The sequence below is a fragment of the Nicotiana attenuata genome, unplaced genomic scaffold, assembly GCF_001879085.1.
Source record: "Nicotiana attenuata strain UT unplaced genomic scaffold, NIATTr2, whole genome shotgun sequence".
NCBI classification, from domain to species: Eukaryota; Viridiplantae; Streptophyta; class Magnoliopsida; order Solanales; family Solanaceae; genus Nicotiana; species Nicotiana attenuata.
Genome location: NW_017670319.1, coordinates 462151 through 475641, shown reverse-complemented (window position 1 = coordinate 475641; position 13491 = coordinate 462151). Strand labels below are relative to the sequence as shown.

The 13491-nt window shown below is 41.1% G+C and overlaps 1 protein-coding gene across 1 annotated transcript; it reads right to left on the bottom strand.

Annotated features, from left to right (window-relative positions):
- Window positions 1-10630: 10630 nt before the first annotated feature.
- Window positions 10631-13260, bottom strand: LOC109237794 (zinc finger BED domain-containing protein RICESLEEPER 2-like). The gene is made up of 4 exons (XM_019404171.1): window positions 13025-13260; window positions 11357-12924; window positions 11213-11281; window positions 10631-10740 (listed from the first exon to the last, which is right to left on the bottom strand). Exons 1-4 carry the CDS (start codon window positions 13258-13260, stop codon window positions 10631-10633), a joined length of 1983 nt encoding a protein of 660 aa, XP_019259716.1.
- Between the last annotated feature and the right edge of the window lie 231 nt (window positions 13261-13491).

The following is a 13491-nucleotide window of genomic DNA, read 5'->3' as shown; positions in this document are numbered from 1 at the left end:
AACTTCGGGGTGAGGTAAGTCTCATGTCTAACTCTGTGAGGGGGAAATTACCCCCTAGGTGTTGTAATTGATATGTGTTACTTGTTGCTGGGGCTACGTACGCAAGAGGTGACGAGAGTCCATACATAGTTGCATTCATGTTATTGTCCGGGTAGACTCAAATTCACGCCATGCTATAACTGTACTATTTGGGTTATCGCTTGCTTATTAAATTCTTTTACTTCACATTACTACTTGAGACTAGACGGACGTAGAGTGATAGACTTGCTATTTTAGAGATTTGACGAGTTTTATGACTAGCCGCAGAATTATTGTACTCCTCTTAAGAATTTCTCCCACATTACGCATTCTCATCGAAAGGTTTCCTCAAAGCTCTTTATAACTCACATGTTCCTTCGTGAGTGGGGTCAAGGACCAGTGAAATCTTCTTATACTAATGGGATCGGGCTGTTCGACTTGGCTGGATAGATACATCTGTGGTTCGTGTTGTTTGACCCTCGGCAATGCACAAATTATGATGGGATTGGGCCGTTTTCCTCGGCAGGATTATGTAGCAAACTCTCATGGGAGTGGGCCGTTCACCTCGGTAGTATAATATATATTTCTATGGTTCGTACTGTTCGGCCTTCGGAAGTGCACAGATTATGATGGGATCGGGCCGTACACCTCGACATATCCATTAAATACTCTCATGGAAATCGTGCGTAAAATCTGACAAGAAGTCAGTGTATCTATGAGTCTTCCTAATTTGAATTATGACAACCTATCTGATGATGTCCATTATATATATATGCTCCCGTTGAGGATCTAATTTCTAATTGAGAGCTTGAGTCTATTGTAGAGAGAAAGACCCTATCTCGTATTTACACTTGTTTAATTAAGTTAATTACTCAGCCCCATATTTGTTTGCTTCTTACTATATCTATCTTATTGGACCACTAGTAAGTGTCAGTGTCGACCCTTCGTCACTACTTCTCTGGGGTTAGGCTAGATACCGTCACAACCCAATCCAATGGGCTGTGACGGGCACCCGGTGCCTTACTCAACTGAGTACCAACGTAACGTATCTTTCGTATCATACTATGATAGGTAAATGAATCAGAAAGGCTGTCATGAGATAACTAGAATAAAATGTGAGGGAATACTCGACATAGGATGACCTAGTATGATATACCGACTTATACATATGACGTACGGGTCTATAAGGTCGAAGTGATCACTCATACACTGAACATAGGCTGACAAGGCCATACAATCATTTAGATACATGACATATGTACGCGGCAAAATCAGAAGACTAGATTTCTCGCTATCATGACATTTCGGAAGCATGCCCCGAGACCTCGAGGGAGGGAGGCCACGATCGAGTTCTCAGACTCTGGGCTCGTCGATGCCCGACTCAGAGGAAACGGGGAACAAAGACAGGACAGAGGGGGAAGCCCCCTAAGCACGTAGCTATATCTCACAGGCCCGACCTATCTAGAGCCTACGGTGAGGCGCTGCATCAAGCCGTCCCATCGTATTTTTGTAATTAATACACATGTACTTATAGCCGAGTTCCCCTCCTATATAAAGGGGACTCACCCTACCTTGTAAGAAACTGTTGTTGCTCCCACAATTCTACAAAGTACAATAATATCTCTCTATCTCTCTTTTCTTACAAAAGCTCATTGGTTATCACTGATACTAAGGATACCTCGATATCCTTTGTCTCTAAACGTGTTCTTCATTTTATATGCGTTCTCCATCGTATAAATTCAATTTCGGCTATAAATAGCTCCGTTTGACTGTATTTCTAGCTGTTAGATTATGCCCGAATAACCCCGACAACCCGAGGTCGACCCCGAGGTCGACCTCGAAGTATCAAATCGACCAAGTCTACGCCCGGGTAACAGGCCCTTTGGTTCGCTCGTTACCTCGTTTATCTTTTGCCTCATCGTTAAAACTCACAGTACTAGCATCATCTGCTTTAACATATTAGCTCAGGAATAGATCACGTATTTTTAGAGTCCCATTTAATAAATTTGATTGTTGTTACCATTTTCACGGTAAACAATTTGGCGCCCATCTGCTTTATTTTCATTACACAAACGCATATCATCTTTCACGCTTTTTCTTGTCCAAGATCCTTTGATTTCAGGTAAAAATGTCTGGCTCAGTGAACAGAGCTGAGAACGATCCCCTCGAAGATCACGGGGACAATGGTGTAGCTATCCTGGCCGCCGGAGCACCACTACAGGATCCTGATAACGCACCTGGACCAATACTAGCGGACGTGGACTCACAGGACGCACATCAAGTCAACAAAATTTCCCACACCAACCAAGAAGTTGACGCCCATATGATTATTAGGGGAGCCGACGCCCTCCGAGGGCCCGCGTCCAAACGAGCAAGGACACTCGCTACAAAAGAGGGGTCAGCCCGGGAGCGCCCGCGTGATGAAATCCTCGTATTCAGTGACGAGGACCTCAAAGCTATGATGGAACCGCACAACGACGCTCTAGTCATCACTTTCCTTTCAAGCAACACCAGAATAAAGCGTGTGCTCGTGGACCCAGGCAGCTCGGTCAACATAATCAGGTCAGAAGTAGTAGGACAGCTAGGATTGCTCAATCGAGTTGTTCCCACCTCTCGGGTCCTCCACAGTTTCAACATGGTCGGAGAGGAAACAAAAGGAGAAATCATTATCCCGATCGACACGTCCGGCACGACCCAGAACATAGAGTTTCAGGTCGTCAACGGAGATATGAAATACAACGCCCTACTTGGCAGACCTTGGATACACAACATAAGGGTTGTGCCCTCGACGTTGCACCAGGTAATAAGGTTTCCTACCAGGGACGGTATCACAACCATACATGGGGAACAACAAGCAGCAAGGCAAATGTTCGCAGTCCACCACGAGATGACAATTCCCGCATACCCGGCCTTGGACGGGGAGGGAAACGCGCAGACCCTTGAAGACGACGAGGAAGAGTTCTTCGCACCCCGGACATTCGTCGCTCCCGAGGAATCCGACGCGACCAAGTCAACAGTCGAGGATCTAGAGCAAACCATTTTGATCAAACACCTCCCGGATCGCAAGGTATACTTGGGTACGGGGCTGACCCCCGAACTCAGGGCAGAACTTATTCAATTCCTCAGTAATAATATCCACTGCTTCGCTTGGTCCCATTTAGATATGACAGGTATCCCACCAGAGATAACGTCCCACAAACTGAGCGTTGACCCCAATTTCAAGCCCGTGAAGCAAAAATGGAGACCGCAGTCCGAGGTGAAACATGCCTTCGTCAAAGAGGAAGTGGCGAAACTCTTTAAAATTGGATCCATCAGGGAGGTAAAGTATCCCGAATGGCTGGGTAACGTAGTAGTGGTACCAGAAAAGGGGAATAAGCTAAGAATGTGCATAGACTATAAAGATTTGTACAAGGCGTGCCCAAAAGATTCCTTTCCTCTGCCCAATATCGATCGCTTGATCGATGCTACGGCCTGCCACGAGACCCTCACTTTTCTCGATGCCTACTGGGGTATAATAAGATCCAAACGAACCCCGAAGATAGGGAAAAAACCTCGTTTATTACAAAATACGGAACATATTGTTATAACGTAATGCCCTTTGGGCTAAAAACACAGGAGCAACGTATCAACGGCTAGTTAACAAAATGTTCGAGCACCAGGTAGGAAAATCAATGGAGGTATATATTGACGATATGCTAGTAAAATCCCTGCGCGCAGAGGACCATTTAACCCATTTGCAGGAAACCATTGACATCCTCAGAAGCTACAACATGAAGCTCAATCCTGAGAAATGCGCCTTTGGAGTAGGCTCGGGTAGATTCCTGGGCTTCATGGTCTCAAACAGGGGGATCAAAATTAATCCCGATAAAATAAAGGCCATCGAAGAGATTACGGCGGTAAATAACATAAAAGCCATCCAACGATTAACGGGGCAGATCGCGGCCCTAGGCAGATTCATATCGAGATCGTCAGACAAAAGCCACCATTTCTTCACCCTGCTTAAAAGGAAGAACAACTTCGAGTGGATTTCAGAATGCCAGTACGGCCCTGGGGAACATCTAGCGGAACCAGATCCGGTGAGGCACAGCCGGCAGACGAGCCTCGTCCAGCAGAGTGTGGGCTTAACATTGTTGTGACAAATGTCGTAGTCACCATAAGCGAAACCAGGAACGCTGAGCGACTCAGGACTACTCGACCAAGGCCCCTTCGAAGGAACCACAACCCGCCGCGGAATCCGCAGGATGCGAGCGACAGCGGGGCCACGAATGACTCCCGTCCCGAAAATATGACAGCCATGCTGCTTAGTCAAATTCGCCGACAAGTACTATCGAACTGTCAGGCTCAAATCTGGCCCCGAGGACCTTGAAAGATGAAGTAAACAAACCGCAACGTATCACCACGGCAATGGAGGAACGGCGACGCCCTCCGAGAACTCATGACACGGGAAGAAAAAATACCCGCCACTGGGACAAAGACAGATCCAGGGAAATATTTCCAAGGACACCCTCGCATCCAGGGGAGGGGCACCACGACTCCACCCCAGTGTCATGTCGGCACATTGGTAAACCTCTCCCTCATCCGCTTAACCTTAAAATAAATCATGTGCTCATAGATTCAGGAAGTTCGGTCACCCGCAACTACGGTATAGGACCAAGGGTCAATAGGGCAGTCCGCATTAATGAACCAAATCGCCCCCACATCCCAAATCCCTGGTGACCTCCAAGTAACAAGTCGCCAAAAAGACCATTCTCTCAATATAGTGCGCCTGAATCCGAGCTGGGACCTTGAGCTTTACACCATCAAAGGAAGCACGAAGTATAAACGTTTTATTCGGGCAACCACCGACACTCCACCCGAAGGCGTCGACGGTCCCATCTCGACAGAGGAGCGAGATTCCTCGGAAAGGGCAGAACTAGAATAAGCCGACAGGGACGCACCGAGTCCCGGAACATCGCCTACACACCCCGCAGTAAGAAAGAACTGCTTTTGCTCCTTCGTTTTCCTTTTACTAACCTGAATGCAGACAACTAGCTAGGATGTTCAGAGGTTCTCAAGACTCTACCCGGAGATTCCTAGACCGCATATAGGCGACCGCCGTAATTTCTCCCTTCAGCAGCGCTTTTCGCCCCGAAAGGAACCTTATCGGCAAGATTACTGGCAGAACAACATACCAGAAGAAGATTCGATGATGCCACGGGCTTTATTCCGATAGCCCAGCAACGAATGATGGTTGGCCTCTAAGAGCATCCCCCTTGAAATGACCTAGATACGGCGGACTAAAACCCCGTCGGGAATTATATGCTGGGCCAGAACGGTCCGAGGAGCCGTGCACGCACGAATCGAGTTCACGATGGCGAAACAATGTACATCTATACCAAGCAATAAAAGGGTATTTTCTCTGTATTTTGTTCTCCGGACAAAGAAATCTCAAGTATATCCCCGGCAGGGGCCCTCCCTCCACCGAAATGCATCCCGAAATACTCGGGACTCGATGCCTACTATTGATATTCAATTTTTCCCGGTATATTTTTATATTCAAAATAGCATACATATGCATATATAAGTATGTCCCAATGTTCTATTATTTTTCTTAATTTTTAAAGGATTTTTAACCAATTTGTTCCCCTATTTTATTCATAAAAACGCAGTAATAATTCTCAAAATTATCAATCTTGGTGATTTATTTATTGGATTCTCATATTTATACTAAAATATAGTCAAGATAATTTTTGCATATTTTTACAAATTTATTTAGTATTTTAAAGTTAAATTGTATATAATTGCAATATTAGCCTCTTTTAGATTTAATTGCGTTTATATTTACGAAAATTAAGTCCAGTATTTTTTAAATCGATAATTATGTATTACAAATCATTTTAGTACCTTTATTTTATTTCCAGGAAATAATTTACTATTCTTTATAAAATAAAAAGGGGAAAATTGGCTATTTAAAATCTAGCCCAATTATATTTCAATTATGGCCTGAATTGAACCCCAATTTGAAGCCCAATTACCATGACCCAATTCCCATTAAAACCAACCCACAACCCATTTAAATAACCCAACCCGGATCCCCTACCTAACCCTTTCAATCCTGGCCGTTGATCATTTAGATCAACGGCCAATATCAACCCTTTCCATTTTAGCCTCAAACGACCCCTTACCCCACCCCATTTCACACCAAACGCCGCCCTTGAATCCCTTTCCCTCTCAACTCTCTATGCAATCCCTCACAAACCCTAGCCACTGCCATCAAACTACAACCCTAATACCTCCCAAATCTATGGCTTCCAAGGTCATTGGAGACCTGTATCAACCTCCCATGGCCTCTACGTGTTCGATTCTTATGGTCTCAAGGCTCGTCTTGAAAGAGCTTGGTCCAGACCCTGTTCGATTTCAGTTCATGGTTGTTCTCCGGTCGTCTCTGACCTTTCACCGGCCAACCATGGCTAGTCGAGTCAGACTTTTGACTCTCCTGCTTAGATCGATGGTTTTCAAGGCCTTTCTCATCACTTGGGGTTCTTTTGAAACCCTAACCTCTAAGGTTCTTTCGACTTTTTTTTAGATCTGTTACAGATCTATGTTTGCTCTGAACTTCTAAGAGTTTTTCTCGAAGTTTCTTTTAAAACTCTGCCTTCAAAACCCCTTATCTTTTTCGATTAGGGTTTCTGTTAGGTTATTTCAAACGTTTCTCTGATTTTTTGACATGTTTTGCTATGTTTTCTCATATCGTTCTTCTACTTGAGTTTGCATGTTAAAAGCCGTAATTTCTTACGACTGTTTATTAGACGAATGTTTGTTTGCCTGAGTTTCTGTCCGATTTGCTTGTTTATCCTTTTTTAAAAACTCTCCTATTGTTGAAAGTCCTATGGTTTTGGGTCTGAGACTGTTCGTTTAGGTGCATGACTCGATTTGAAGTTCTTTATTTCAAAATCTCTTATTCCTTTGTGTGATTCTTCTGACTCTGGTTTTCTATCATCCCTAAAATGCGATTATGCTCGAAACCCTAATTTTTAAAGGGGGATTTTCCTCACCTGCTAACCGGAGATCTTCGCATGCCTTTGATATTCTATGTTTTCTTCACTACTTGACCTACTGGACTATCATGCTTCGAATGCTGCTATCTACTGAATTTTGTGCTACTATTGTATGCTATTTCCTTCTGCCAACAGGCTTGGCCTCGCATATATAGTGTTTATAAACCCTATTTATATGTAAGTTTCCTTCTTCATTTGACCTTCAACTTGTGACTGATTTCAAACTTTTCTTTTGTGAAATTCTAATTTCACTCGCCTGTTAAGGTTAATTGATTTTCTTTTCCTGTTTTGCCGTGCTAAATTCTTTCCAAAATTAGTGTATTTATGTACCTAGACTCGATTGCTTACTTAATGTTTTGCTACTTCTTTTATGGCAACTGTCAGCCTGTTTATAAATTGATTTCTTTCCTTATTTTTGAACCTGCCAATGCTCGTTATGCAAGTGACCCCTTAATTAAAGGCAATCACTTGTATAATTGATTCTGAATCATAATTGTTGCCATGTTTGTAGCTTGTTACCTCTTTCTTACTTGTTTTCAAAAACTATAATTACCCTGTACTTCTTCTCTTTCAAAAAAACACGATCACAAGGCATAACACTTGAGTTAAAACGCACACTACACTAAAACTCTCTCTCTCTTCTCTACTACTACTACTACTATATTGATGCCTTAGCTAGCCGGCTGAAAGCCAAGGCTAGGCTGTGGGGAAACTTGCTTATTTTCTGCATTTGCATTTCTTACTGGTATGTTCTAATTAAGTTTTCCGCACCAACAACAACATGCTTACTGTTTCTTGCATTCTTGTCTCCCTACTGTTTGTATTTAACCCAGTACCATTACTTAGCATGCTGTAATTTTCCTTTTCCTGTTCTGGATCAATGTATTATGACTCGTGAATCCTAAATCCCTACCCCAATGTATTTAATACTTGTGGTTGGTTTGGGGCATGACAACACTGGAAATTGCTGTGCATGACCCAAACTTGATCCTCCTAGGATTATAACCTCCATGTTTCTCTTATATGTTATGTGTTCTGGTTGATTTACAGGCATGTCAGCACTTCCTATTGTTGTGCATGCCCATAACCCATGCCTAAGTGTATATGCTCCTTGCAATGGATTCCCAATCCCCTGCCCCCTTTGTGTGAAGTTATTGACTCCATGAAATGTTAATGGCTGTCTCCCATCACCCTTTCCCTCTCCTTTAATCCCTTAGCTCTTAAAACTCTGTTTCTGCACTTTCGCTCTCTTCTTAGACTTAAATTCTGCCCCCCTCATGTGATCCTTGCCTTGGGACCCATGAGCTCCCTCTGAACTTGGACACATGAGGGCTGGCATTTCCACACTGCACTCATCTCTATTCTGGTTATGTAACTTGGGTGTGTGCACTGCCCGGGGTCCTATTGAGGCCCTTAGGGAACTCTGACACACTCAAGTCTGATAAAGGCATTAGATCAATGGCATTTTGAGGTGGTTTATTCCATAACTCAGAGAGGAAGTCAAGAATCAGGCTTCCTTTGGTTGTAACTTTTATTTGTACTTTTCTGATGTAATTCAGTATTCCTGGTTTGTAATAATTTGTAATGAACATTTGGGGTAGGATAGTGAAAAAAGGGTGGGTAATTATGCATGCTCATGGGTAGAAAACATGCCTATAGGACTTCTTTTTCTACGTGTTCAATTCGCATTTAGAAAACATGCCTATAGGACTGCTTTTAATTCTGCATATTCACATCACATTTAGAAATCATGTCTATAGGACTTACTTTAAATCATGCTTGTTCAACTTCATATCTAGATAACTTGCCTATAGGAATTATCTAAAATTCTACACTGTTTAGATATCATGTTTTTAGGGTCCAATTGGTTATAACCCAGTAGCACGTTAAAATCCGTATAAAGTATAGAAATCATGTTTGTAGGAATTCCCAAGTAAAGAACCTGCTTGTTTCCATTGTCTACTAGATATTATGCCTATAGGGTTTGACATTATTCATTTAGACATTATGTATACAAAGGTTTAAGATCAGCAATTATGTCTATAAGGGTCTAAAATCAGTAATCCTAGATATCATGTTCATAGGAGTAAAAATCAGCGATGGTGGATACTGTCATCTACAATTCGTCCATTCTGAACCTTTTTCTATATAATCTATTTCCCTTATTTTAACAAAGTTTAGCAAGCATGCCTATAGGATTTCAAACAATTCGTTTTGAGTTATCACGGTTTCACCACCTTTTGAATTAAGTAGATATCATGCCAATAGGACCCCGTCTAAACACTTAGGCATGCCTTAGAGTAATAACTGTAAAATTGAATCTGCTTTTGTTAATTTTTACAACCAGTAGGCAGGCCTGATTCAGACTTCTTATCTGAGTTATGTAATAAACAAATCTGCTTCAATAATCAAGCTCCCCTCGTCTTTAGTATTTTTTAATCAGACCTAAAAAGTATGTGCAAGTCATGCTAGTTATGTGCTTTTGTTCAAGGAGGTGTATATGAGCCTTTATCTGTTTATATGTTTTCCCCAATATGCAGTATGTGTTTTGTATGTTTTCTTAGGTTTTTATCATTTGAAACCAATCAGCCTAATTTTCCTTCCCTTTAGGAATAGTAGTCCTAAGTGCCTCCGGGACTGATAGGAATGGGATGGGTAATAGCATGCAATAGTGATCGAGACCAATCCGCGGTTTAATACCTTAACGGGGTGGGAATGGTAGATATGGATATGATGACCGGTGCGCTAATGCCACGTGTAACCCCTCTTTTGAGGAGTGATTACCGGATATTGCATTGACGTGATCCATATTAAATATAAACCTAGGACCCTCCTTTCCTTTATTTGCAAACTCCTTTTAAGCTCTTCTTTTAATTGTTCTTTCTTTTATGTGTTTAAATTTAAATCCCCTAATATTTGAGCCTATACTTGTCTATTTGCTCAATTCACAATAACTGTCTGGCCGGGAACAACACTAGTGGATCCTGAGGGGTAGGAATGACAGGCGGGGCGGGGCGGGGCGAGTGCAGGGCGGGTTCTATCTGGACCCGCGAAATTTAAACCCGCTCCGCCCCGCCCCACATAGGATTTAAACCCGCATACACCAGCACCGCACTCCACCTGCGTTCACCCGCCCCGCCCCGCACCCGCATTTTTTCTTTTTGCTTAATAAAATTTCTTTTGTTTTTTAGAAAGCTAGACTTAAATCGGATTTTTTTTACTACATAGGCCAAACTTTTTACATGTTTATGTTTTGGAAATTTGTAATAAGTGATTTTATTATTGAATTGAATGGTTACCCCACTCCCTTTTCTCCACACGAGTACTAAATTCTTGACTTAGAAACGTTTAAGTAGTTTGCAATTGTAATTGTTCAATCTCGGACTCAAAAAACATTTAAAGTGACTTAATATCTTATTGAACACTTGGCGAACTATTCTGTAGAAAAACTAACCTATCAGCACTTCCAACCCATGGAAGAATTTTGACATTATTAAATCTGATGCAGAGTGTAAACAATGCATATGCCAAGCTTACCAGTTTGGAGAAACAAGTTGCACGGTTAGCATGACATATTAACGAATTTCAGTGCTTGAAGGATTATCTGCTGCAACTTGTAACGCTAGCTCATATTTTGACAATGCCTCTTCATAAAGCCCATCCTTAATCGATGTATTGCCTTCAACTACTCATGCAAGCACTTAAAGCGGGCAAGGCAGTGTAAAACTTCCGATAATTAAAAGCTACCAAAATGCAAATTTCATACAAAGTTCATACCAAATATGTTTGAAATTCCTACCAAATGCATGTGACATAACTCGATCAAGGAAGGACTCATCTCAATGATAAACAGTCACAATGACAAGACTGTTTCACAAGCCGATTAAAAACTATTTCCCAGGAAAAAGCAAAGCATCTACTAGGCTAAACATTAAGCAAAACAGGTTCAGAAACATCAGAATAAACTCTACATTTATCAACAGAGGTCCCATTCAACACTATGGACCATAGACCATAGTGTTGAAGCAAAAACACATCTCAAAAGGCATAGAAGCAGTAGCTTTAACAAACTACAAAGTCTATTAAGCAAGACATCAAGTCTATACTCTAACAAAATCTATCAACAAATGACATTCTCTTCCTCTTCTATCGACCACTTGAATCCGGCTCTTCCTCTTCGTCAAGTAATGTCGGACATGAAACTTTGTCGACCGTTGAAGCCAAACCTAAAAAGAAACATATATAGTATTAAAAATTGAAAATCACTATTAACATTACAAGTCATTGAAAAAATCACTTACCATTTATTTCGTTCCATAACCAAGTGCGAGCACACATTAAAGCCTCCAAAGTAGTAGGATGAAGTCTACTACGATGCGGACTAATCAATCTCCCACTAGTACTAAATGCAGATTCTGAAGCAACGGTAGAGACAGGAATGGCTAAGAGGTCACGAGCCATTTTTTGTAAAGTAGGAAATTTTAGTCCGTTTGTCTTCCACCAACTTAAAGTGTCAAATGATGGTGTGCGGGGTAGCACATTTTCTTCTAAATAAGAATCCAATTCCGATCTTGTGTCCACGTTCGAGCTACTCAACGCGACAAACCTATCAAAACTAGACAGTCGGTCACCCTCAACATGTCCAACAACTTCACTAGAACTAGATGCTTGGGATGACACAGCTCCTCTACTCTTATATTCTTGAAAGAGATCAACACAATAGTTTCGAACTTCTTGAATTTTATTTGAAGCAGCTTCTCCACCATAAATATGTGTAAGATAGAACTCCACCAACCTCATCTTATACCTCGGATCAAAGATAGCAGCTACACCCATCAAAATATGCACTTCATCCCAATATTTCTTAAATTTCAACAACATTGATGATGCCATAGAGCTAATCAAAGGATTTAAACTTTTCACCAAGGCTTCCAATTCTAGCTTAATATCACAAACTTTAGAAAAGTATAGAGTAGAAGTGGGATATTGAGTCCCTGAGAACTCTTCAGTGATATGATAGAAAAGCTTTAATGTATCACAAACTTCTTTTGCTGCACTCCATTGCCCTTCGGTTGGAAAACAACGATAACTAAGGTCACTTAGGCTCAACTTCATAAACACATCTTTGTATTCCAGGGCTGTTCTCAACATTAGATATGTTGAGTTCCACCGAGTAGGGCAATCATACTCTAACTTTTTGTTACACGAAATATGTAGCAATCGTGCAGCTTCTTCAAACCTTTCGATTCTGCCTGAAGACCCTATCCAATATAAGACACTGTCACGCACATTATTAATACTATCTTGTATCACCTTTAGTCCTTCTTGCACAATCAAATTCAAGATATGTGCGGCACATCGCACATGTAACATTCGACCCATCAACAATAAATCACTTTTACAAAGTTTCTCATCTAGCAAGGTTTTCATCATAGCATTGTTTGTGCTACAATTATCAACTGTAATTGTTGAAATTCTTCTTTCAAGATTCCACTCTAACAAGCAATTAAGCAACGCACTACACAAAGTATCCTTATCATGTGGAGCAGGAACATAAACAAATCTAAGAATATGGCTTTGAAGTCTCCATGAATCATCAATAAAATGTGTTGTAATAGCCATGAACCCTTTTTTGGTGTTGTCCGAAGTCCACATATCAGTTGTTATTGCAATTCTACTTGTAAGATTTTCCAATAACATAGAAGTTTTTGATTTCAAATTGTCGAAAATCTTCAGTATATCATTCTTGATTGTGTTCCTAGACACCATTTTGAACAACGGTTGGAGACTAGCAACAAACTTCCTAAATCCTACATGATCAACAATGGACAATGGATACTCGTGCAAAATGATAGCACGAGCAAGTTCTCTGCGTGAAACATCTTGATCAAAATAGTGTTGTTGACTACCATCACCCCCCGAACTACCCTTATTGTCTAAATTACTTGGCTTTTTGCGACATCGATTACGGAGATGTCCCACAATTTCTTGTTGATTTGATACGAGTATTACAATACTTACAAACACCAAAATGAACAAGATTAATCATCACCGGTGTAAAATGATTCCATGCGTCAGAACTAAGTTTTCTTTTCCCAGTTTCATCAACAACTTCATCGACTTGCATAGGCAATTGACTATCACTCTCTATAGGAAAAGTACTAGAAGATGAACCAACCGGATTCTCTTCATTTTGACACTCCATACTTTTCTACAAAGAATAAGCTAAATTAATATTATGAGACATTTCTAAGTGCACATGGAAAATGAAAAAAGAGTCAATTAATTAGTAAATCCAAAAGTGATATAAGGATCCAAGACAGTAGAAAACTGAGTTGGACAAAATACAGCTCTTTACTTCTAAAGAATTAATCTCATATTGTCATTATTAATTGATGTTTCCAATAAGACTAAATATGTTGCTGCTCTACTGCCT